The sequence below is a fragment of the Mastacembelus armatus genome, chromosome 2 (genome assembly GCF_900324485.2).
Source record: "Mastacembelus armatus chromosome 2, fMasArm1.2, whole genome shotgun sequence".
Taxonomy (NCBI): Eukaryota; Metazoa; Chordata; class Actinopteri; order Synbranchiformes; family Mastacembelidae; genus Mastacembelus; species Mastacembelus armatus.
The window spans coordinates 2,369,257-2,393,614 of record NC_046634.1 but is presented as its reverse complement, the minus strand read 5'-3'; the positions used below and the strand labels follow the sequence as shown (position 1 = coordinate 2,393,614).

At 43.5% G+C, this 24,358-nt stretch overlaps 3 protein-coding genes across 3 annotated transcripts; 2 read left to right on the top strand and 1 right to left on the bottom strand.

The window, feature by feature from the left end:
- The first annotated feature begins 4,737 nt into the window (after nt 1-4,737).
- Nucleotides 4,738-7,435, top strand: LOC113127302 (L-threonine 3-dehydrogenase, mitochondrial-like). Its single transcript, XM_026301763.2, has 10 exons — nt 4,738-4,803; nt 5,190-5,374; nt 5,455-5,497; nt 5,784-5,854; nt 6,023-6,172; nt 6,264-6,436; nt 6,563-6,653; nt 6,804-6,896; nt 6,985-7,161; nt 7,235-7,435. Exons 2-10 carry the CDS (start codon nt 5,191-5,193, stop codon nt 7,372-7,374), a joined length of 1,122 nt encoding a protein of 373 aa, XP_026157548.1. The 5' UTR covers nt 4,738-4,803; nt 5,190; the 3' UTR covers nt 7,375-7,435.
- An 854-nt stretch (nt 7,436-8,289) lies between these two features.
- c2h8orf74 (chromosome 2 C8orf74 homolog) lies at nt 8,290-10,049 on the bottom strand. The gene is given in 6 exon segments (XM_026301762.1): nt 8,290-8,532; nt 8,627-8,717; nt 8,719-8,777; nt 8,960-9,183; nt 9,496-9,679; nt 9,962-10,049. Coding segments are annotated over 6 exon segments (855 nt in total). The 5' UTR covers nt 10,040-10,049; the 3' UTR covers nt 8,290-8,313.
- A 4,272-nt stretch (nt 10,050-14,321) lies between these two features.
- On the top strand, nt 14,322-24,182 carry rp1l1a (rp1 like 1a). The gene is made up of 8 exons (XM_026302288.1): nt 14,322-14,555; nt 14,795-15,187; nt 15,288-15,531; nt 15,678-19,366; nt 19,400-20,530; nt 20,872-21,843; nt 21,923-23,011; nt 23,694-24,182. The coding sequence occupies exons 1-8, from the start codon at nt 14,322-14,324 to the stop codon at nt 24,180-24,182; spliced, it is 8,241 nt and encodes a 2,746-aa protein (XP_026158073.1).
- The last annotated feature ends 176 nt before the right edge of the window (nt 24,183-24,358 follow it).

Below are 24,358 nucleotides of genomic sequence, written 5' to 3'. Positions count from 1 at the left end.
AGAGACAGAGAAGGATCATGGTCTCTCTCTATAATTACAAAGATAGCAGAGTCGCACTCCCTCTCCAGTTGAGCCTCTGAGGCGTCACTCCCCGTCCCTTCATATTGTATAAAGACTGGTCTATCAGCCCAGGAACGGCATCATTGCTTGTAAATTAATTTGGGGTTCCTGTCAGTCGGGGCCCTCTCCTCTCTTATCTGGCGGTGTAATATGGGAAGCTGAGAGGCTGGAGAGATACTGCTGAGAGCACTGGAGGAGTGGAGGTGAGGAAAGAGGAGATGGGGGGGGGGGGGGTGGGAGTGAGTATTAAAGAGAAGAGAGATAGATAGGAGGGAAGAGAGAGGCAGGGACAAAACAAGAAAGGCGAGTGAGAGAAGCAAATGGGTCCCTGGTGGATGTTGAGAGCAGATTCAAGGAAGGACCTGACTCAGTGATAAGTGAATATGGTCTAGCATCCTATTTACCCCCCCGACCCCCACCACCTCTCCTCCTCCACACACACACACACACACAAGCTATTTGTCATCCAGACCGGACTCTACACCAAGAGGCTTTCACCTACCAGGACTATTTGTCCCTGTGTCACAGCCAGTGGATAAATTTTCTCTCAACAATCCTTGTTTAAATCCGCCCCCTATTACCGAAGGTCCAGCCCTGTCATGATCACATGTGCTCAGCACATACACACATATAAACACCTCTGACCCCTCCAGTTGTTTCTAATTAACCCCTCACCCACTTTATGTCACCTCAATTCCCTACTGGCAATAAATAGGCCTGACTACAGTCCCATTAGCAGCCAGAGTCATGATGGTGAATTAGGATGGACCCTGACTACACATTGGGATGGAGTTCACTCACATACTGCATGAGCCGTGTCACTTAGAGGGACTCTGTGTGTCCAGGCTGTGCCGATGGTGCTTGGACTGGAAGTCTTTGTAGCTGCAGAGCAACAATGGTGCTAAATGAACAGAAGACAGCTTCAATTTAATAGAGACATGTTATATCTGGGGTGCTTTTATTTTGTCATGCATGGAAACAATACAAGCCAATTTAATAAAAATCTATTTTGTCGTATTTTTACTTCAAAATATTCCTTTTTATGCTTCAGTACATTTTGACAATATTTCACAACTATAGCTCAGTTTTCACATCCACATTTTTCTTAGTTTATACTGTATATAGCAAATTGTTAAAAAAAAATAAGTGCAATATGTAAACTAATAATTTACTGTAAAATCGTATGGCTTTGGTTGTGTCATTGTGTTACCTTGAGGATAAACACCTTTTTTTTTTTTTCCAACCAATAAATTATGACTCCTGTTTCGCCGTAGACTGACTCATGTCTGTGTATATGAACATTTCATCCATTCTGCATCTTACATCAGAAAAAGAAACGCCTTCTTTTGCATGTGAAGGACTATGGCTGTCACAAGAAATTTTATTTTATTTATTTTATTCATTTTCAAGTATGTACACCAGGCAACAATGGCAAAACAAGGCTGGGATATGTGTATACTACAAATTCAGTTATTTGGCAGACTTCCAGTATAGCAACACAACACAGGCCATTTAGGCAAATGAACAATAAGACATGAATCATCTATTGTGGCTCACTCTGCATGTCTGGAGCTGAATCCACAAGAAAAATTGGTTCATATCCAGATGTTTGGAATGTGGCACTAAATAGGACCATTGTAATGCTCATGATGGATAAATCCTGCCCTAACCATTCCTACTCCAAGGACATTGTATTATAGCGTTTAAATGTGCTGCATCCATTTAAGTTTACTATTGTGCAGAGGATTAAGGGACCCAAACATTAAAAGAGTAAAATAATTGTTGTGGCATCTTTCGTTTAAAAAAAAAAAAAAAAACCACACAAAACAAAACAAAAAATCCACTTGTCTCTTGCTTGTTTTTCTAAAAGCTTTCAGAATAAAAACAGAAAATATATGTTAAAATAGTTTACAGCAGACAATAATGAAAATGATCAAACTGATATTTCTTTTTTGTTTTTGTCTTAACTGGGCCAGCAGGCTGCAGACTGAGCTGCAGGCCTCCTGATTTGTTGTCTGGGTATGTACTGCCACCTGGTGGCTGCAGGCAGACAGGCATGAACAACTACAACAGACTGTTAGTAAAGCCTGTTTGAAGAACAGTCAGTTCTGTGCCATCACATATGATTTACAGCCTTTAATCTCTATGCATTATTTAGTTGATTCATTGTTAAGTCTACAAAATATCCCAAAAACAATATCCAGAACACTACGATGACAAACTGACGTACAGTAAAAATACATTTAAGATTCAGATATGACAATTCTAAGGAACACAGAGCTCAACAGCATGATCTTTCCAAAGCAGTCCTTTAAATCGGTACACCTCCACACACTCAAGTTAGCAGTGTGTGTGTGTGTGTGTGTGTGTACTTGTCCACCATTCACTTGGTGACGCAAAACAAAGATTAATCTTCCAACATGCAACAGAGAATAAATCATTTGTACGTAATTAGCAGGGGCAAGGTTAGAAGTGACACTGAATTTCATCTTAATTACAGAAGGGAAATTTGTTCCATTAATTTCATGGGGGTTCGCGTGAACACATCTCAACTAAGTTAATCACATCTGTCACTGTTTTAATAGACGTTCACAACAACAAGGTGGTCACTTAATTTATTCTTATGGGAATTTCTGGATTTTATAATTAGCATGCACTGTTTTTTTTGTTTTTTAACATTTGCGTAGTGCTCAGCTGACTCACCATTTGATGCCGGACTGAATATGTAGTGGCTGTTCTGGATCAGGGGCCGGACCAAAGACAACTGACACTTTTATATGGGTCACTTTAATTATCTCTGAAATTAATTAAATCATTTTACCGATTCAAAAACCAGGCTGAGACACACGTCACTTAATCAATAATAAAGCGGGACAAGTTCTCATTTCAGTAACAAAATTAAAAACCCGGCAGGCAGGATATTACTGTGGTGCAACACATCGAGCCGCATAACGTCCAGTTAGGAACTCAAACTGATCCACGTTAACAGACACATGGGGGATAAACAAAAATACAGCATCATCATTATTATTAGATTTTTCAAATGTATTAAAGATCAGAAACTAAATCAAGTGGTCTGATGAGTAGTAAACATTGATACATTTAAAATGTGTTCATATTAACTATGAATCCATGTGTTAAATAGACATAAGTCACATAGCCCTGTGTATACAGACAGTTATTAAAGCCAGTGATTCACTAAAGGCTCTTATTAAGCACATACAGCTTATTAAACCCAGCGCTGCTTCAGCCACCGCGCGGACCTTTAAAAGCGTAGATATCGCGGTGAAACGTTCCGAAGTCTCGCTTCACCGGTCCTAAATATTACGTGACCACCCCACACGCTTACTCTTTACGTCGTCGCACGTCGACGTGGTTTTGAAAACGGGGCGGGCTTATAAAGCTTTGGGCGCAGAATCCCTCCGCACTTTGCGGGTTATTGTGAGTGGGGGCGACTTTTTGCGTACGTTACTGCTGCACAAACATATATATTTATTTACCCCACATATAAACATATCGGCATTTATATAACAGGAAAGCAGCATGAGTTGATAATGGTTATTACTAAACTAACACTTTTATCGTTACCCAGCAGATGGCGCCACCTTGACCGTGTCAGAATAAAACTATAGTACAGTAAAGTACAGTGCAGTACAGTACAGCGCATATTTCAGTAGCGAAAGCACATTAAATAAGTCTCGGGAAGGAAAAGTATAGGGAGGGAATCAGACTCACGTTTTTGAAGTACATTCTTCTTTCTTTCATAGAGGCGAAGTTTATGTCTCGCTGCACCTCTTTGCTGAGTGTGTGTTGTCATCTGTTTGGTTTAAATATGTTGCAAAAAATTTCCTTTATTGAAAAAAAACAAAAAACAAAAACAAAACAAGAAAAAAAAACAGAGTTCAGGTGAAGAGAGTTTATTTTTCAAAGCTGCGCACTTTCCGTAGTTTCATACCGCAGCAATAGCGTCAATCAGCGTTTTTATTAAAATCACCTGCTCTCCTTGCGCCAGGTGTGTAACGCTGCCTCCACAGACCTGCAGCTGTTGTCCAGATGAGGCAAACACGCACAGGTCTAACACGTAATAAAAAAACAGCAGTATATAGAATAAGACATGTCTGGTATATCAAAATGAGTTTCGTTATTTTAAATGAAGCAAATACAGCAAAGGGAAGGTTTAGATAAACGCAGGCTTGAAAAACGGATTTATTAGACATATTACCTCCAGCGTCTAAATATCCGACACCGAGTGAAGGTTACATGCCAAGCAGGCAGCGCAGCACAGGTGCTTGTAGAGAAGAAATGTCTCATAAGAAAAACACCATTTTCACTGTTTATAATCATCCCAGGTTTTTTAATTAGGAAAATTGATTTAAAGCGGATGTGGTTTGGGGGTTTCACAATAAAAGTTCCAGAGTGTCTGCTCTGGCGTTTCAGCGTTAAGCTGATGGTGTTACGACAGTTTGCAACAGAGAGAATCGCTAGTTGAACTACAGGGAGACGGGGTATTTAGGAAAAGACTTTACAAATAACCGGGACTCAGCTAAGTAGCAAATACGGATTTTATTTTGAAAGCTAAAGCAGGAAGTTCTTGTTGTTTGGGCAGCCAAGCCCCTGCAGCTGTTAGCCAATCACAGTGAGCCTGACCCCTCCTGTAGCCACGTGTGAGTAGCATGGTGTCAAACATTGGCTGGAGAAGGGGAGAGAGGGTTTGAGGTTGTTTCAAGTTTCCATCAAAATAAGGTATCAATTTAATTCCATTGAACGATTCATGTCACGGCTTATAAAAGCGATTAGCGCCGACTTCACTGGGATTTAGCGAGTTAAATTTGATATCAGACCTTGAATAAATGACTAATAAATTATTATAAGCTAAATGACAGCTAAGCTAAGCATCATAATGATGGCAGGTTTAATTAAGCTCAGCACCGAGGACATGCCATGTCTCCTGAGTAATCGCTAAATGTTTACATGAAGGTACAAAAATTAGAGGACATGCAACATAAAAACATAAATTCTACAGTCTTAGTACAGATCAGGACAGAGTAGACAGTAATGCATGTATATCAAGGAAATATCTAGATCCTTAAATAAGAATTTATGCCAATAATGCATGCTTTTAATTGCAGGATGTTGGGGTTGCAATTACTGAGAGGTGCAGTGAAGCATGCTGGGAGAAGACCCCAGTACAGGGGTGAGCAGTTTACATCAGCAACACGTAGTGTCAGTTCAAGCTCACAGCAGTTACCTGCTTTTGGGAAAACTCAGTGTTCATCCTGCAGTGGTACTGAATGCCCCAAAGTCCTCATCACAGGTCAGTCTTTGCACTGAATCGACTATACGGCCTTTACTCTCTGTTGTAGCTCATTCTTCCTTCACTTATTGTTGCTATAGGAGGACTTGGACAGCTGGGAGTGGGACTTGCACATTTGCTGAGGTAATGACTTTACATTCTGTCCTTTGTAGCTATTTCTAAAAGTAGAGTATTGTTTTTGTACTTGTGTTCCATAACAAACTGTTCTGGGTAAAGAGTTAGGGAACACCAAGAACACCACAGACTGTATAACCTGGGATATGATAAGTGGCTCAGTGAAGCTGTCACAGGTCATTATAAACATCTGCTGTTCCCTGTGATACTGCACCCCTGTGCCAAATACAGCTGATCTACTTATCTGTTTGCTGATTTCACTGTCCAGAACTAATCATGTTTCTCACTCACTCAGGAAGCGATTGGGAAAAAACAACGTGATCCTCTCCGATATCCGGAAACCACCCACCCATGTGTATAATGACGGTGAAAACTTTTGAAAATTCAATTTTACTTGTATGTCACTGGTATATTAAGCATAAAAAAAGCAGGGCAGGGGTACACCCTGGACAGGTCTGGGCACTTTAGAGTTCCGTAGCAACAGTGCAGGTGAAAAGTGTCAAACATCTGACACCATGTGTGGATCCTTCACAGGTCCGTTCATCTTCTCAGACATCCTGGACTATAAGAACCTCAGGGAGACTGTGGTCAACAACAACATCAGCTGGCTGGTTCACTACTCAGCTGTGCTGTCCGCTGTGGGAGAAAGTAACGTCGCTCTGGCGAAAGAGGTCAACATCACAGGTACACATCTTATTGCTGTGAAAACACAAGACAGATGTTTCGAGACCATCCTAACATGACACATTCATACTCTCTGTCCGTTCCTCTATAGGTCTCCATAACATACTGGACATCGCAACCGAACATGAACTGCGTGTGTTTGTCCCCAGCACGATCGGTGCCTTCGGTCCATCTTCGCCCAGGGACCCCACCCCTGAGCTGTGTGTGCAGAGACCCCGCACCATCTACGGTGTCTCCAAGGTCCATGCAGAGCTGATGGGTGAGGTGAGGCATAAGTTCACACAGACATACATACAGATTGTCAGAGACACATAAAAAAAAGTTCCAAAAGCCCATTCCTACATTTCATTTCTGGCATTTCTGAGCCCTTGTCCTTCCTCTCTTTCTCAGTACTACCACCACAGGTATGGGCTGGATTTCCGCTGTCTCAGGTATCCAGGCATCATCTCAGCTGACACCCGGCCTGGAGGAGGAACCACAGGTAAGAAGGTCTGAGATGGAAGTAGCCTCTTTACTATTAGTATTAAAGTAGGTTTGACACCAACCCCTGCCATGGTCGTCTTAATCTTTACTTCGAGTTAGGTTTGTGGTCAGTGTTGTCCTCATCTTTAGCTGTTTCTCCATTTGCCAGACTATGCAGTCCAGATCTTCCATGCGGCTGTGAAGACCGGTCATTTTGAGTGCAACCTGCGGAGTGACACACGGCTTCCCATGATGTACATTGGTATGCCAGATTTTGGTTTTTTTTATGGTAGAATTGTGGTGTTTCCTTGTTCATTTCTTTCTCTTATCTTTGCCCTGATGTCAATCAGATGACTGCCTCAGGGCTACTTTAGAGATCCTGGAGGCTCCAGCAGATTTGCTTGTGAGCCGTACCTATAATATCAATGCTATGAGCTTTACACCACACGAGCTCACCCAGGAAATACAGAAAGTCCTGCCCAACATCAGAGTTACTTACAATGTGGACCCTGTCAGACAGGCTATAGGTAATATTGCTGAGAGTACTATAACAAATTGATCTCTGCACAATTACCAAACATCTCTTCTGCCCCTTTCCAGCCGACAGCTGGCCAATGGCATTGGAGGACAGCACAGCAAGGCGAGACTGGGGCTGGAAGCACCTATACGACCTCCCTGAGCTGGTGCAGACCATGCTCACTCACATCACGAAAGGCCACCAGCTGGCACAGGCCAACTGATGCTGTGGATTGAAGGGTGTTTTTAGAGCACACTATGGCACTTTAAAAAGTCTTAAAGGTCTGATCTAAAATCTGAAGACGCCAAATAAAAAAATTGAGGCGATTCAAAAAAACATACACCAATTTGACAACGAAACTAAGATATAAACATCAGATGCAACAATGTTTAAGTATGCCAGTGACTGCCAGCCTGCTGTGTGTCATCTGCAGCAGGTACATGTTTGCCTTCAGGGCACTTAAGCTGCCCTGAAAACCAGTTGGCTTCCAATAAAAGCTACACTCCAGCTGGCACCAATACGTACTGTGTGTACTATAAACACTCAAAGGCTTTACCTCAGTTACTGTTCCTATAGAAACCAGTCTTACTAGCCAGCATTATACAGGTTCTTTAACCAAAGTTGCCTTCTGCAGTTTTCTCATTATAGTTGTATTTTCAGGAAGGAAAACCTTGCAGGCCTTGCAGACCTTACAAAAGCTACTAGACCATTGCATGAGGTTCTTGTAATGTGTTTTGTTATTTCATTAATATTTCAATAATTTCCATTGTTTCTTTCTCTTTGAAGCTGCATTCTCGGGTGCTAAATATTTATGACTGTTAAATCAATACACACATTAGCAGTCATGTTCCTTCATGGAGGAATACAAAGCTCCTCTTTTTTGGAGCTGTATAGTGAAGCGAAGGAACACTGTTGTTTTATGTTGATGCTCATAATTCTGTTTTTACAGCTTTCCCAGTCAAATAAAAAGGATGATGTTTTTTTTAAAAAAAAATCCTTGTATGAAACCAGCTCTTGTGAGTTTTCCTCCACTTCACATTAATTATGGGATATATGTGCCTGAGAATTAGTGCTTTTCAATTTACACTGCATGGTTAGAGAGGATGTTTTACTTAACATGTAACAAGCAATTAAGATGCAAATTGTGACATTTTATTTCTTGTCAATCTTTTTTTTTTTTGCCTCTACTGGAATGTGTAGAAAGTAAGCTGGTGTGACCTGGATTGGAAGGAACAGGATTGTGGAGCCTCCCTGTGGCCAAAGCTGCCAGCTGCAGTTTGAGCCACAGGATGTCACTGAGTAGGAAGATCTCTTGGTTCAGACTTGCCAGCATCTGGCCTTCTGTGGCCCTCACCGCTGCACGCACCAACTCCATAACACCCTACAGAGAAAACCACGAACTAGAGCTAGAGAACATACTCCTAAATGCTTTTAGTGTTTTTTTTTTTCTGTGTCTATCACTTGATTAGGATTACTTCTTTGTCAAGTTGCTCATCTTCTGGGAGATTGACCTCCCCCAGAGTGACCCTTGACCCATTTCTGAGACTCCTCAGCTCCTCCTCCTTCCAGGATGGAGCTGAGCTGGGCTTGCTGGTGCTGATGCTCCCACTCATGCACATCTGTCCCCTGCAGCATAAGTAAAGAAGATGTCTGGGTCAGCATGGGCAACATGGAGATGATGGTCATTAAAAATGTTGTCATGTGGATGTTTGGCTGGTATGAGGTTTAGTTTTACATAAAGTAAAAGTCAAGATGTTCAGGAAGAAATTTGATATTAACCCTGTGTCTTGTTTCTAGTCCCTAATTACCTGTGCTAGAGGGCAAGGTGTGGGCGGCAACTGCAGCTCTAAGTGTAGCTGAGTGACGGACAGATTAGCAGCTCCGCTCACAACCGCCTGAAAAAGCCTCCGCCGAGTGACACACGTGTCTGTGAGGAACTGGGTGAGCTCTTGGCGGTGGACAGGGCTAAGGCTTGGTACACACTCAGACAGTGCATCTGTCAGCAGGGAGAGGAGTCTGGGTACATGGAGACCTAATGGATAGACGACAATATAGTTCAAAAGCCTGAGAGGAGTTTATTAAAACAAACCCTGTGAAAGTAAGTTTGTGCAATATGAATTTAAAAAGCAGCACAGCCCAGGACCCAAAATCGCCTCCAGGCCTACACATAGAGGACCTACATTACTAATACTGGGTAAGAGAAGGTTTTAATAAGATACACAAGTTATGAATCACATAAGTGTTATCATCAACATCATAACAGATAGTAGAGTGAAGCCTTTGCTGCACTTTGAAAGCTCTCAGTAAACAATGTGTGTAAGGTCTCTTTACAGTGTGTTATTACCGTCCAGCTGTAGGAAGATGCCTTTGGCGAGCACTGCGGCCCGGATCACATTAGTCCAGGTGAAGCCACGGCCCGCAGCAAACATAGCCACGTCGTAAACAAACTCTTGATGAAAACCCCGCCGTTCATCAGAGAATTCAGGCCACGAGAAGTGACAGCTGAGCCTCGGCACACCAGCGTCTCTCTGAAAGACATCATGTATGTTAGCACAAAATGATCTTAAAGACATGCTAAACATCGGTAACACGCTGCCTGTTGAACTCATGAATCTTGTATTAATATCTGTAAAGTACATAAAGTCCGAGAAATGGATTGACGTTAGCGTTAGTAAAAACGCTTCTCTGAAATGTAGTAATGTAAAGGTAGAACCTAGCTAACGTTAGTTGTATGGGTGGAGTTTAGCATCGTCTGAGGGATCTATTAGACAGAACTTACTCTTTGCTTCTATCGAATCCAAAGTACCTACCTGCAGCCCGGCTATCTGGGCCATTTCTCCCTCCGTAAGAGAACCCATCCTCACGAACAACACAAGCTTGGTTGCCATTAGAGACGGACGCGGCTACGTGCTACGTAATCTGTTAACGCGATTACGTCAGACACACGCACGACGTGTGGCTGCAGATGGAATGGATTTTCAGTTTTAGGTTTTATTTATGTTTCTGTCATATCGCTAAAATTAAATAGAATTAATCGTAATTTATTTAAGGATTTACATTAACTTATTATTTATAAAATGTTAATATAATTTATAAAACATGAATATAACGACGTTAAGCGGCTCCTGGTCTTCTGGGCGACTGTTCGCTGACAAACAGTCTCGACAGATTTCCCATATTATCAGTCCGGAGCGACAGGTGGCTCAGGCGGGTCTAATCCTTTTTAACATGAACCCTCCTCCTCTGCTCTTCCCTTCTGGCTCTTCAGAAAATAAAGTAGTGTGGGTGGGTTTAATGTAAAGAAGACGGACTTTATTATGTCAAGATAGCCATAACAACAACACACGACTTCCGGTCCTTTAAAATGTTGACATTTAAAGTTTTATTGGTTGAATTAATTTTTTAAATCATTCAACTGCAAATCTTATTCATCTGAATAGGCCATACCCCCTTATATATTAACATTAATAACTGCCACGCTATTTCAGAATTTCTGGCATTAATGCACTAATGTCATCCCACACAACCTGAGTCGTGCGTGTGCGGCCCTTTAATTTGGATGTCCAATCACGGTACACCGGCGGTGTCCTCGGTTTACCTGCCGACTGACGTCTGCCTGAAAATGCGCTTCATATCTGCGATCTCCGGAGGAAAGTGAAGGCACAGAGAAGCAGCTGTTGTACAAACCTCATGCTCACTGCGGCTGATAACCAATATCTTATATCTGGATCTATAATCGACTATTGATCACTGCTATGAGTCTATTCTGGTAAGAAAAGTCTATTTTCCTCTTTACTTCTGATGCAAATGCTATTCTAAACTCCCATTCAACATCCCTATAGTGGAAAACATTGCATATGTACAGTGTGTACTTATATGTGTGATCCAGTTGTGGGGATGAGCTGAGTCACTAACTCCTACTTATGGGATAAAAGGAAGCAGAAGAGACTGAGGAGGTGCAAAGAGGACTGAGTGGCCCTCCTAAAGTAGGCTAAATAGTCTCTCCTTTGTATTTCTTTGACCTGCTGACAGTTTTCTTTTCATTTTATGGAGATGAAAATTGACATCCATCATTCAGGGCCTTCAACACAGAGAAGAAGGAACTGGAGCTGAAGTATAAGAGTTTTGGTTATTGCAGGATGAAATGCTCTGTTCATCAGCAGTATACAGTAGCCATGACTTATCCATAAGGAATTAGCAAAGGTGTAACACTTCACGGTGATGCCTCACTGCTGTCAGCACAGGATCTACTCATCCTTGACTTCCTGTCTACCCAGAATTCTCTGAGGCCCACCTGCTCGTTTTCTGTCTCTCATCAGATACAGATCGGTGAAATAAGGACTAAGATAAATCCAAATGATGTGATAGTTTGCTCATACTATGAGAGCTCTTATTTCAAGGACATATATCCTGTAAATATAAGTAATAAATTGTTGCCCTTGTTCTAAAAACCACAAAATGAGGGTTGGGAAAAAATAGTTGGTGAGATTTTATTTTGTTTTACGAAAAACATGTCTAGTTTTTCTGCCTATAACTTTGCAAACAAACATGGAAAATGCTTCTCTCACAAAACTTTCCTGTAACATCCAAGCCCCATCTACTGTTGTATGTGCTCACTTAAAATAACTACACATGTTAAATGATTAGACGGTTTTTGGACTCAAATGATCAGTAGAACAATCAACAATATTTTAGGTTAACAATGGGACAAACAAGTAAAAACTACTGTGGCCACAAGGGGTCAACCATGAACCCATTGCAGACTGAAGAGCAGCACTTGATTGGAGACGATTTGACTCTAATGATTATCTGAATAATATCTGAATAATACATGTACACTTGGTTCCTAAATGTAATGAAGCTGAAGTATGAAGTAGCAGAAAATTGAGTTACCCAACTGCAAATACCTCATGATGGTAGTTAAGTACCCGAGTAAATGTACAACCACCCAATCTGAACCATATGCAATTCCAAGGAAAACTCCACCCAGTTTCACCCTAATCAGCCAGAACCCCCCTTTACGTATTTCCACTACCCGTAAGTTACATTTCATACATCTAGAAAGTTATAGTTCCAACTTTATACCCCACATGTAATTTGAGATGAAATTATAAGGTATAAAAACAAAATGTGCTTTTTGCTCCTAATAACGATGTTTTCCCAGATTGTGATGACAATGTCATTTGTTCAACATTGATTTTCCACCATGTTTTTAACCAATAGTAAGCAATTTGTCATGACACAGTTCAAGAACAGTTGGTGTTTTCAGTGATTTCTAGACATGAGGCACCCTGCCGTGAAACAGACTGTAATTACAATCCTCTTTGACTAGCTGTTTAGAGAGAGAAAGAGGGAGCAATATGTGGTAAAAACTTAAGATCTCTGACTTCAAAGGAAAACCTTTCTATCCCACATAGCAAATGAACTTTACCTGGCAATCACCAAACTTTCATCTTCATTTACGTTCATTAATATAACACAAACTGTAGGAACATTTCAGGCTGAGGTAAGCTGCAAATTGACAGCCCAATGTTCTAGTCAGCCTTGATAAAAAACACCCCCATAAGTCAGAATCAAAGAAAAAAAAAAGAATCTGAATTGCAAATTAGCATGCACCTCTTCTCCGGGTCAGGTGGGAAGTGAATAAGAAAACCACTTGTCTGACCACCGTCTCGCCCTCGCCATAGCAACCCCCTCCTTCTCCCACACAGGTTCTTAAGCAGGCTTTTTGTTCTATCCTTAGCCTCCCCCCATCCTGTCATCTCATTTCTCCCCTATCCATCCGCCGCCTCCCTCCTCTGTGCTCTCAATTACCAATTGCCATTTTACTCTGAGAGGCGTGCAGCCGGGTGCTCTGCTGTAGCTACGTCTCACTCTATGACTCAGGCTGCAGAGAGAGTCACCCCCACACACAAATATATGAACACATTCACTCACATGGTGCTGACTCCTGGTCTGACTCCATCGGTTGGACCCTGCTCGGACTTCATCCACAGACTCCCCTGCAGCTTTTTCACATCTCTTTGGACCATGTTTCCTGAATATGTGAGTAAATAGACATAAGAGAGTGGTAAACCAGCGTAAAAATTCTTTTTAAGTGTAATAATAGCGATCAAACTAATGGTACATATTGTTCTTTAGGCAGGTAATTAGTGAGTAGTGGTAAAATAATACTTTTTAAGTTATTGCTGTTATAAAAGTCCTTAAGATTCATTGCATGCCATGAGATTTTTCTCATTTGTTGTTTATTCATTGTTTGTCACCTTACAGATCGATTATAATATAACTTGTTAAAATGCTGTTGGTCGTTTGTATCAATGAACAGGGAGATGAAAATTGGTATAAAAATGAGTCAATAAAAATGAGTCAATCAACAAAAATCAAGAAATGAACACGCACTGCACTTTAGTAGTTAGCTGTAGTTAGCTTGTACTTAAACACTGGATTACCTGTGACATTTCCTTCAAGTCCAAATAAAACAAGTATGGTGATATTTTAGGTGTCAGGTTGTTAAGAGACATGGAGCTGAAGAGGGATTAGGAAGCAGAGCCTCATGTAAGGAGTGTCTGAAGCTAAGAGCAGTGATTTGGCCTGAGGTCTAGCCTCATGCGACTTAAGCCTGCTGATAACATTCACCTTTTACTTAGGTTACCAAAGTCATCAGAGACATGATTAACATCATTATCACTATATTGTCACTCCAAGCTTATTGCTCTTATACAAGTTGTCCCTTTGTATTATTTCTGCTCATATTGATAGAAATGTGATTTCTATTGTAGAGTTTACACTCGGTTTTGTGTTATATTTAAGCTCTGTTGGTATATTTATATTACACTACTGTGTTGATCAGTACATTGCGAGGTTATGAAACAAAGTGAAACCGTATGAACTGTCTATTATGCAAGCTGGTTTATGTTGGTCGTCCAGAAGCAGGGCAGAAACTTATAACATCCCTTCCAAATAGGATTCCTGGGCTGTGCCACCAAATATAGCATCCTGTGAGAAGCCCTGTCTTAAACATTTATATACTGTAGATGATGACGTAACTGCATTCAGTATCGTCGGTTTACGTTATATCATGAAGCATTAAAGTGTGTGAACAGAAAAACAAAAGCCCAATGCTAAGCAACAAATTTGTGTGTGCCTCTTAGGTGTGTGTAAAAGTGCAAAATGCATTCAGTCCAGACAGGGATGTGGGACCCCCAGCCCCCATCTAAACATGCCTCACCCATCCCGGTGTCAACCCCCTTCAACTTCCGTCACACCCATGTAACCACAGCCCCCCCGGCCAAAAGGATCACCTTTTACAAAAGTGGTGACAGCCAGTTCGGGGGCATCAGGATGGCCATCCACAAGCGCAGCTTCAAATGCTTCGATGCCCTGCTGGATGACCTTTCCCAAAAGGTTAGTGAGAAAGGTATCTGAGCTGTGATGTAGAGATTTCTTTTAAAACTGACTGTGTAGTTGCAGGTGTACTGCGCTTTGAAATTTTCACCAAACTGCATTATCTCTATTGTCTTTAAGTGTGAAATTATAAAATAATAAATAATAAATGATTATAATAAATTTAATGTAGAGATACACCAGCAACAGACAGACAAATACAATATATATGTAAATAAAATATATGTGTGCACATACAGGTGCCCCTGCCGTTTGGTGTGCGAACCGTGACCACCCCACGTGGCACCCACACCATCAGACAACTAGAGCAGCTCCAGGATGGCGGTTGCTACCTCTGCTCTGACCGGCACCAAGTTAAACCAATCAATATGGAGCTGGCCAACAAACGCCCTAGCATTTGGCATCACCACAGCCGGAGGCCCCAGCGGCCTGAAACCTCATCCACCACACCACCAGGACATTTGTCTTACACACAGCGACGGATTCTGCTGGTGAAAAACAGTGAGCCGGGGATGAGGAGGAGCGTGGTGCTGAGCAGGAGGTCAGCAAGGAGCCTGAGAGCTTTTCTGGAGGAGGTGTCCGAGGTGATGCAGTTTCATGTCCGCAAACTCTATACTGCAGAGGGACGCAGGGTAAAATTGATTTGTACTTGAACATATAGTTACAATTTAGTTTTGCATTACAGAAGACACCACAGTGGAGTGGAAACTGACACTGTGAATTTGTTTCCAGATTGACAGCGTGCAGAGCCTGATGACTTGCCCTGGTGTGTTGGTGTGTGTCGGCCGGGAAGCTTTCAGCCCAGTGTTGGTAAACTTTATCAGGAAGAGCTCGGAGGAAAAACTGCCTGGTCTTGGCCCCAGGACACCTGGAAATGGGGCTCGATCCCCTGCTATTCAAGGAGCAAGATCCCCACCTCATGGAGCTCAGTCCAGAGCCAGCGAGTACAGTGAAGGACATGACAGTAAAAAAAATGGTAAGTTGCTTGGTCAAAATGTGTAAAGGCACAGGCTTTTACTTAGACACTATTAAATAAGAGAAAAACAGAACTAAAATAACTAAGAAAATGTGAAATGAAGTGATTTAAAGCATTAAAATCTTCTTTTCTCTCTCTCATTTTAGTGAACTTTGGTCTGGAAACCAAGAAGAGCATCATACACCCTCGTTCTGATTCCTCAAACCGCTCCACTCGCTTTTCTTTATCCTCAGAGAAATCATACAATAATGGTGTCAGTGCCTACTCTCAGGCCAGACCTGCTATAATGAATGATGACATCGAAAAACGTGTGCTCGTCAATAAGGATGGCAGCCTATCAGTAGAGATGAGGGTGCGTTTTCGCCTCCACAATGAGGAGTCTATACAGTGGTCCACACAGATTAAAAAATCCCCATCTCTAACCGACTCGTCCCCCCTGAGCCAGGCCCAGCCTCATTACCTGCAGCAGGGCCAATCAGAAAGCTGTTCCGATCCTGATTCCACTTCCTTTGAAACAGAGGCTGTGGATTATTCCAAACAACTTTTGCAGTGTGCAATAGAGGCGAACCACTGCCCCTGCTGCTACCAGAGACAGGGGCAGCGGTATGATTTGTGGGAAAACCCTGTGCACAGTTACAAACAGCCTCCTGTCCCACCGCAGCATCCACATAAACCCAGCCACAGTCAGACTGTGATGAGACATACACACTCCTCTAGTTCTTCTTCATCATGTAATTCCAGGAGGATCGTGCGCTGCCGAGCACAGCTGTCCAGCTGCAGAGGAGGCTCTGACACAGAACAGAGCCACCTGGTCCAGGAGGAGATGTGTGTGACGGAGCAGGTTGAGCACAGGGTAGAGATGGAGCAGGATGGAGACACCCATGTCGAGATGTGCAGAGTGAGTCGGTGCTGCAGTCGCAGTGAAGTGGTCACCATGGATAGTAACCTGGGACCTCTCAGCAGGAAGTCGGTTGAGGCTGATGATGAGCTAATGATAGAGGGTGAGGGGGAGCGTCCGCTGTCTGCAGTCAGCAGCTCCTCACATGTCCTGCAATCACTCAAAGAAGACCAGGATGATGAGGATGAGGATGATGATCTGCCACCTAGCGCCTCACAGTGCAGTCACGGCAACAAACCATTACCATCCCCAACATCTCAGAATGACAAACCAACAAGCAACATCTCAACAGTTGATGACCATGAAGAGATAAAGAGGGTTGTTAGTGGTTTGTCTGTTCACACTGAACTTTCAGCAGGGTCCCACAAATCAGGAACCTCCAGTGTGTGTCCTAATTGTGGGGGCTGTAAACGTGGGGTCAACTCTGATTCTGAGAGTATGTCAGCACATCAAGCCCACCAAGGCTCTCCAAACCCTGCTTCACCTCTCTCAAACCAAGAAAATGCCAATAATGGCAGTGGTAACGATGCCTCAGATGATTCAGACTCAACACATTCCAACAAGACCAATCTCACCGACCATGGGCGCATCTCTGCAACATCAAATTTTCCAGGGGGCAGAGCATCCAGTGCCATGTCCAAATGTTCCATTCCTGAGCCAGAGGTAAATGAGGAACAAAGAGCTCCTAGTGCAACCAGTCACAGTTCCAATAAATCACACAAGTGTGGCTGCAATAGTGCCAGTAGAGTCATAGCCGAAAAAGAGGAAAGAAGTCCCAGGGCGCTGTCGGCTCAGTCCAACTTTTCTGCCAAGTCCAGCAAGTCAACCAAATCCAACTCAAGCAGACCAGCTGAAGCTACTGACATCAGAACAAAAGAGGGAGCAGAGGGAGATAATGTCGTAGAGAGAGCAATGAGCTCCATGTCAGCTAAATCAGGTGTTTCAGCAAAGACTGCTGCTTCAGTCAATTCTCAAAAGTCCCAATGTCTAAATACTGCGGGTGTCTGTGACCACACGGTAACAGAAGAGGGTGAAACAAACGAAAGAGCTCCCAGTAGCTTTTCTGTTAAGTCTAATACTTCTGCGAAGTCTGGGAAGGCAAGTGGTGCCATTACAGCTCAATCAAATGGTACAGCAAAGTCCAGCTCCATTTGCAGCCACTGTGAGATAGGAATATATACAGGTGATAAGGTAGCTGTCATTAAAGCAACAGAACAGGATGAAGAGGAGAGAGCCACAAGTCCAAGTTCAGCCAAGTCCAATCTGTCTGTCAAGTCTAATAAATCCCATAAGTCCACCAAAGCTTCAGAGAGGTCACTTTCTCCCAGGCCAGAAGCTAAAAGTGATGGTGAAGAAAGGGCAACAAGTCAAATGTCCGTTAGATCAGTTAAGTCTAATATGTCTGTTAAGTCTGCAAAGCCATGTGAGTCTAACTGTAATGGCAATGAAACTGCAGCATGTCCAAACTTAAATTTAGCAGGGGACTCTGAGGACAAAGACAATGAGCTGGTAGAAGCGGAAACCCAGCAGAGATCAGAAAGTGTAATGTCTGCTAAATCAGAAAAAGAAGAAAGGACAGCCAGTGCCATTTCCTCTAGATCTCATATATTTGACTGTAATGGCAACACAGAAGCAGATGAGCAAAGAGAAGACAGTACGGAAGAAGGCGAAAAAGCTAAGGACCATGCTGCCAGTGATTTAGCTGGTACATCAACAAAATCCCACCATACAGAGTTTGATGACTTGGTGGAGAGAACCCCAAGTGCCATGTCAGGGAAATCACATACTTCTGCCAAGTCCTTCAAGTCTCGCACAACAGCAACTCCAAATCCAAATGAAGCTGATGTTCTTTCTGTTGGGGCAAATGGAGAGGAGAGGCCAAATGAAAATGAGGAGCTGGTTTCCAGTGCCATGTCTGTAAAGTCAAAATCTTCACAGAGGTCAAAATCTTCACAAAAGTCCAGTACTTCACTGAGGTTAAATTCTGGCAAGACTTTCCAAACAGTGTCGCCGAGTTCAAATGTTATTACCTTTAAAGCCCCAGAAGGGGTTGATGAGGAAGGAAATGAGGAAACAGAGAGACCATTGAGTGGTGCATCAGCTAAATCAAGGAAATCTAATGTTTCCAGTCATAATCAGACAGCTGGTGGTGCTACAGATGAAGACGAAACGGTGGTGGGAGACAATGTATCGATAAGTGAAGTTTCTGAAGACATTCATGACCAAAGACTCTCACCCAGGAAGACACATCCCCCACAGACCCACTCACCCAAAGCTCAGTTGTTACCTGACCCAGATGGAGAAACAAGAGGGTCCACTGCGTTGTCAGTTCACTCCACAGCTTCTAATAAATCTGGTAGGCCCAAATGTCGCTGTGGAAAAGCTTCAGCGTTGGGAAAATCAAAGAAAGAAAAGGAGGGAGAGGATAAGGAGGTGGAGAAAAAGGAGGAGAATGAAGACGTGAAAAGCGAGGCATCTGAGCAAGCAGGCAGCATCATATCGTCATCATCCAAAAGACAGAGAAGACCAACAGGCGGCACAGAGCAGCCACTAAGTCGAAACTCATCAGGTTCAGTGTCTCTTGGCCTACCAGAAGACCAAGACACAGCTGATTCAGACAGTGGTAAGTCCAGAATTTCTTTTCACACAAACACTGAGAGCAAGGGCAGAATGAAGACAGTAAGTCCAGATGTCCACAAGAGCACAGAGTCATCCTCTATGAAGAAAGGTGCAGATGGAATAGTGTCCCCTGTGTCTCAAAAGTCCAAAAGTAATAAGAGTAAAAGCACTTTATCTCACAATCCTCCAGCAGTCGATATCCCTACGATTGAAACTCCAGGATGTGAAGATGAAGGTGGAGAGCAAAACGCAGAAAGAGCAGCCAGTGGATTTTCAACCATAAGCAGCAGGACTCACAAGTCTTCCTGTAACTGTAGTGTCAAAGTAGCAGTCCAAAGCCCTGATAATGAGCCTAAAAAGGAACATGCTAGTGCCAGCCCAACCAAAGCAGAAAATGATCTTGAAACAGAGAGTGTGAACTCTGCTTCACCAACAAAACCTAGAGATCTGGATACCCCTGACAACAGGACCTTGTCTGCAATGTCATCAGCAAGTGCTAAAGTTCAGAGTGCCAGCACAAATGATGACACTCATGCTAATAAACCAGCTAGTAAGGCCAAAGGGGATGACAATATCACAGAGAGCAATACAACATCCAGCGTTCACTCCAAGAGTCCATGTTCCCTCAGGCCTCAGTCTGAAGCTTCTGTTCAATCGGGGTCAAAGATGAAAGCTTCAAAGAAAAGTAAAGAAGAGACTTCAGTCAAATTAGATTGCCTGAATTCAGTTAAAGGTCACAAGGCAAAATCCAGCGTAGGAAGCAACAGTGGCAATGTCAAAAAGTCAAAGTCTCAAAAGAAAAAAACAACAATTGAACCCTCGGGCCCTGATCCCTTACACAACTCCAGACCATGCGGCAAAGTGGAGACACGTAGTGAAAGCGCACTGTCTTACTCTCTGTCTGCTGCTGACCTGCTGAAGGAAACCATGGCTGTTGCGCGTCCACAGAGCTGCCAGTCGAAGGCCAGTAAATCCAGCAACAAGCCCAGGAGTGAGAAAAGCTCAAGGTATCAGGGAAGTGGGAACCAGATGTTTCAGCAGGAGGAGCTGGAACTGGCACCAGCCTGTCTGCCCAATGCCTCCCCCAGTGAGGTTATCAGTGAGTGGCTACGGAGCATTCCTGATAGCAGCAGCATGCTCGCACTTGATGACGAGCTGTACGACACGGATCAGGAGAAGGAAATGGAGGAGAAACCTGAAAAAGAATCAACAACGACAGAGGAATGTCCTGCAAATGATAAGGTGGATGAGGAGGAGAAATCTAATCCTGAAGAGGAAGAAGAAACAGCAGGAGAAACTAAATGTGATGAAGAGGAAGAGAAGAAGTCTTCAGATCCAGCTTCACATGAAGTGGGTACGCCTTCTCACCCTAACGCTCTGTTGTTGAGCGGTGAAATTTTTCCCAAGAACTGGCATTCCTCTGCAGCTGTGATGAAAGTTCTTCTGAGCTCTTCTCTGGGTCGATGCCGGAGTATGCCTGAGGTAAGCCTAGAGTTTTGTCTACATGATTGTCGTACAAAACCTATCCTATATCACAAAAACTCTTGATGTTCAGGTTCTCCTCTTTCTGTCTTTAGGACAAAACCATAAAACAATTTGTAGCATAATCGTATATTTTAGCAGCTAATCAATTCAGTTTAGAAAAATCTTCCTGTCAAACCAACAGTCTAAAGCACAGAGAAAACAGGAACAATGAATATCTGACATTTTTCTTTGATGATGTTTTAATCATCAATTGGTTTACCAGAAAACATGTAGTATGCTACAGTATATCTGCAGGGAACAGGAAACAACTTAAAAATGTAATTTGCCGTCTTCTTCAGGTGTCTCCAGTTTATGGTCGTAGACTGAGCACGTCAGCCAGGGGGCTTCTGGACTGTCTGGCACAGCTCCAGCTCATTGAGCCTACAGTGAGCCCTGGCTATGATCAACACAAGGACCGCAGCCAGCAGTATGAGGACATTATGGCCATCCTGCAATCCCTTTGGCTCACCAATCCCAGGGATCCTGAGGCCAAGGATGCTGGCATAGAGCAGGTAACTCCACCATGGTCCTCATCTGGGGTGGATATGAGCAGCGGTTCTGGTGGATCAGGGAAAGACAATGGAAATCAAGAAGGAGATGAAACACCCCCAAAAGAGACAGAGTCTTTACATGAGGATGAGGCAGCGGAGAAAGTTGTTGAAGAGGAGGTGGAAGTGTCTAATGCCGAGAATATAGACAAGGAAATGGAGACAGAACCAGAGGAAACATCCACAGAGCAAGCTACAAAAGACATAGTAGAGGAACACGTAAAGAGTGAACAAGAAAGTACAGATCCTCCAAGTGCAGACAGCACAGGGGCTATTGAGGACCCCCCATCACCAGACAAAAGCTCTGCCAACGATAGCTACAAATCCCCCACTGACAACGAGCAAGATACACTGGAGGACACTAGCTCAGGTACACCTCCAACTGTCCTGCGAGCACCTTTGTCCAAAAGACTATCGCAAGACCCTGATCCAATTTGGGTCCTGCACCTTCTGAAGAAGCTGGAGAAGCAGTTCATGAACCATTACACTGATGCCATGACAGAGTTTAAAGTTCGCTGGGACCTGAACGATAGCCTCATCCTGGACAAGATGATCCTGGAACTCAGGGACGAGGTGAGTAGACGCATTCAAGGCAGCATTGAACGTGAGATGAGGAAGATTCAGTGTCGTGCGGGCAAAGGAGGGAGGTCACCCAGGCCGCCACAAGGGGGGAACCTCTCCAGGGAGTCCACCATAACAGAGAAAAGACGTCAAATGTTGAAAGTAAGTCGACAAACTGCACTTACACCTTGGTAGATATTAGTGTCAGTGACAAAAAAATAATGTTTAATTTATGTTTCAGGTCATGAAAAACCAGTCAGTGAAAACTGCTGACTCTGTCAGTGATGAAGACATGACAGGGGAGTTCAGTGACCAGAGAAGTGATGATGATTACTGCCCCTGCGATGCTTGCATCCGCAAGAAAATGGCTGCCCGGCCTTTTAAAACTAACCCAATGGCTGCTGAAGCGCCAGTAATGAAAGAGTTTGACCTCCTAAAGATACTACAGTTAAAGAAAAGCCCATCACCTGCACCCACAGCTGTGCCCGAACCTGCAGAGGTGGAAGATGACACCATGGTCACAGCCGAAGAGGGGAGGAGTTTGGATGTAGTGCGGGAGGAAGAGGAGGAAGATGAAACCAAAGAGGATATCAAAGCTGATGTTGTTTTAGAGGAGACAATCCCAGAAGAAGATGAAGTAACAGGACAGGGAGAAAATGGGTGTGAGGCAGGAGAAGAGCAGGAGGTGGAAAATGAAAATGAAGGAAATAGTTCAGTTGAGGAGCAGAAAGAGAAAGAAACAGGTGGCGAAGAAGTTGAGGAGGAGGAGGAGGGAGAAAATGGAGAAGAGAGGGAGGCTGAATGCCAGTGCCATAGTGTCAGAAATGAGGACAACGATAAAGCAGATGAAGGAGAAGGAGAAACAGAAGAGGCTGAAGATGAGACAGTAGATGATGAAGAGAGACCAGGGGAGGAAGAGGATGAAGGCGAGACAGGAACTAGGGAAGATGAGAGTGACAAAGAGACAGTAAAAATTGCAACAGGAGAAACCTTTGAAAACAGGGAAGGTGAGGAGGAGGAGGCGGCAGGAGTGGAAGAGGGTGAGGTGTCTGATTTTATCGCTGATGAAGAAGAAACGACAGGCAGAGAAAGTGGAGAGGAAGAGGCATCCGGGGAGACAGAGGGTGACAATGCTGGAAAAACTGCAACAAATGAAGAACTGACACTGGTGGAGGAGTTCGCAGAGGAAAATGTCGGTGCTTCAGCAGACGCTGAGGAAGAAGGGGACGACAGCACCAGGGAGGAGGGCTCACAGGAAGACAACAAAGGAGGAGAAAGTGAAGAGCAGGAAGGAGAAGTGTCCGAGGGGGAAAGGACCTCGCCACCACAGGTAACACGAAGAACATTAAAAAATGGTCAAGTTATTTAAAATGTCTGTAGGTGCCCATCAGTCTGTAGGTCAACAGTCAGCCTACTGAGACATTTATTTACCTTCTTCCAACATATGGTTAATATAGTGCAAACAAAACGACTGTAAGAGAACATACTCTCCATATTTACCTCCAAAAATACCGACTGTAGCACCAGCTACTGTATTTTAAACTGGGCACCTGGACATGACCACAGGGTTAAAGTCTCCTGCACCCAAATCAGGAACCTGACCTACTGCAGCCTCGATGCTAATTCTAAGCCTGTGGGAAAAGCTAATCTTGCTATCCAATTAGACAGACTGAACAAACCTGTTTTATTTGGAAGCAGGGCTGTGCTTCTACTGAGGACATTAGCTGTTATTGTCACTCACCAACTGTGTGAGGAAATAAAACACCTTCTTTATCAAGTCCTTCATCTGGAAATCGATGTTTGTCCTCTTAAGTGACACAAATTTCAAACAGTTAACTTTTTTTAATGTTTTTTTATTACAGCCTTCCTACACTGATAAAACTCAATCTAAACCCACCATTAGATTTTCCCTGGCTAAGTAAATAACATGTGGCTGTAATTAGTGATAATTAACTGCACCAGCAATAACTACTCCTCAGACATAAATAAGTGTCATCTTGTTTAACCCTCAGGCCGAAGGTTTGGCTCCAGCTGTGTGTGTGACAGAGGGAGAGGAGGCCGATGCCGAAGACTCAGATGCTGAAAGCAAATGTCCAGGTGACTCCGGTGTGGATGAACAGGGGCAGAAAGATGTAGGGAGCACAGAAGATGAGGAGGCGGAAGATGGAGGGGGAGGTGGAGAAGAGGAGGAGGTGCTGGAGGAAGATGTTGTGGAGGACCTCAACCCTGACGAAGAGGATGAAGAGGAAGTGAACAGGAACCAAGGGGAGGATGGTGCTCTCCTTCATCAGTTCACCAGGACCTCCATGGAGTCCCAGCCCGGTTCCTTGGAGGACATTGACAGAGACTCACCCCAAACCTCTGTAAACTCCACAGAATTGCCCCAGACAGCGGATGCTGTATCCACTGGTGGTGGTACAGGCCAGAGGAGGAGCTGCTCACAGGCCAGGGTCAGACGCCACAAACCTAAAGAGAGCGATGTCGAACTGGATAATGTTTAACTCACAGAGAAACCAGCTGTGTGAATTCGCAGTTTTAACCAGGTCGCCCGCAAACCTTTGCTTTCTCTGACTACATGGGTAATATGCAGGTTTAAAAACCTGAAACCAAAGACTCCAACAAACTGAAACCAAAAACAGACACTTGAAGCACTTTATAACTCCAGATCCAATGTAGT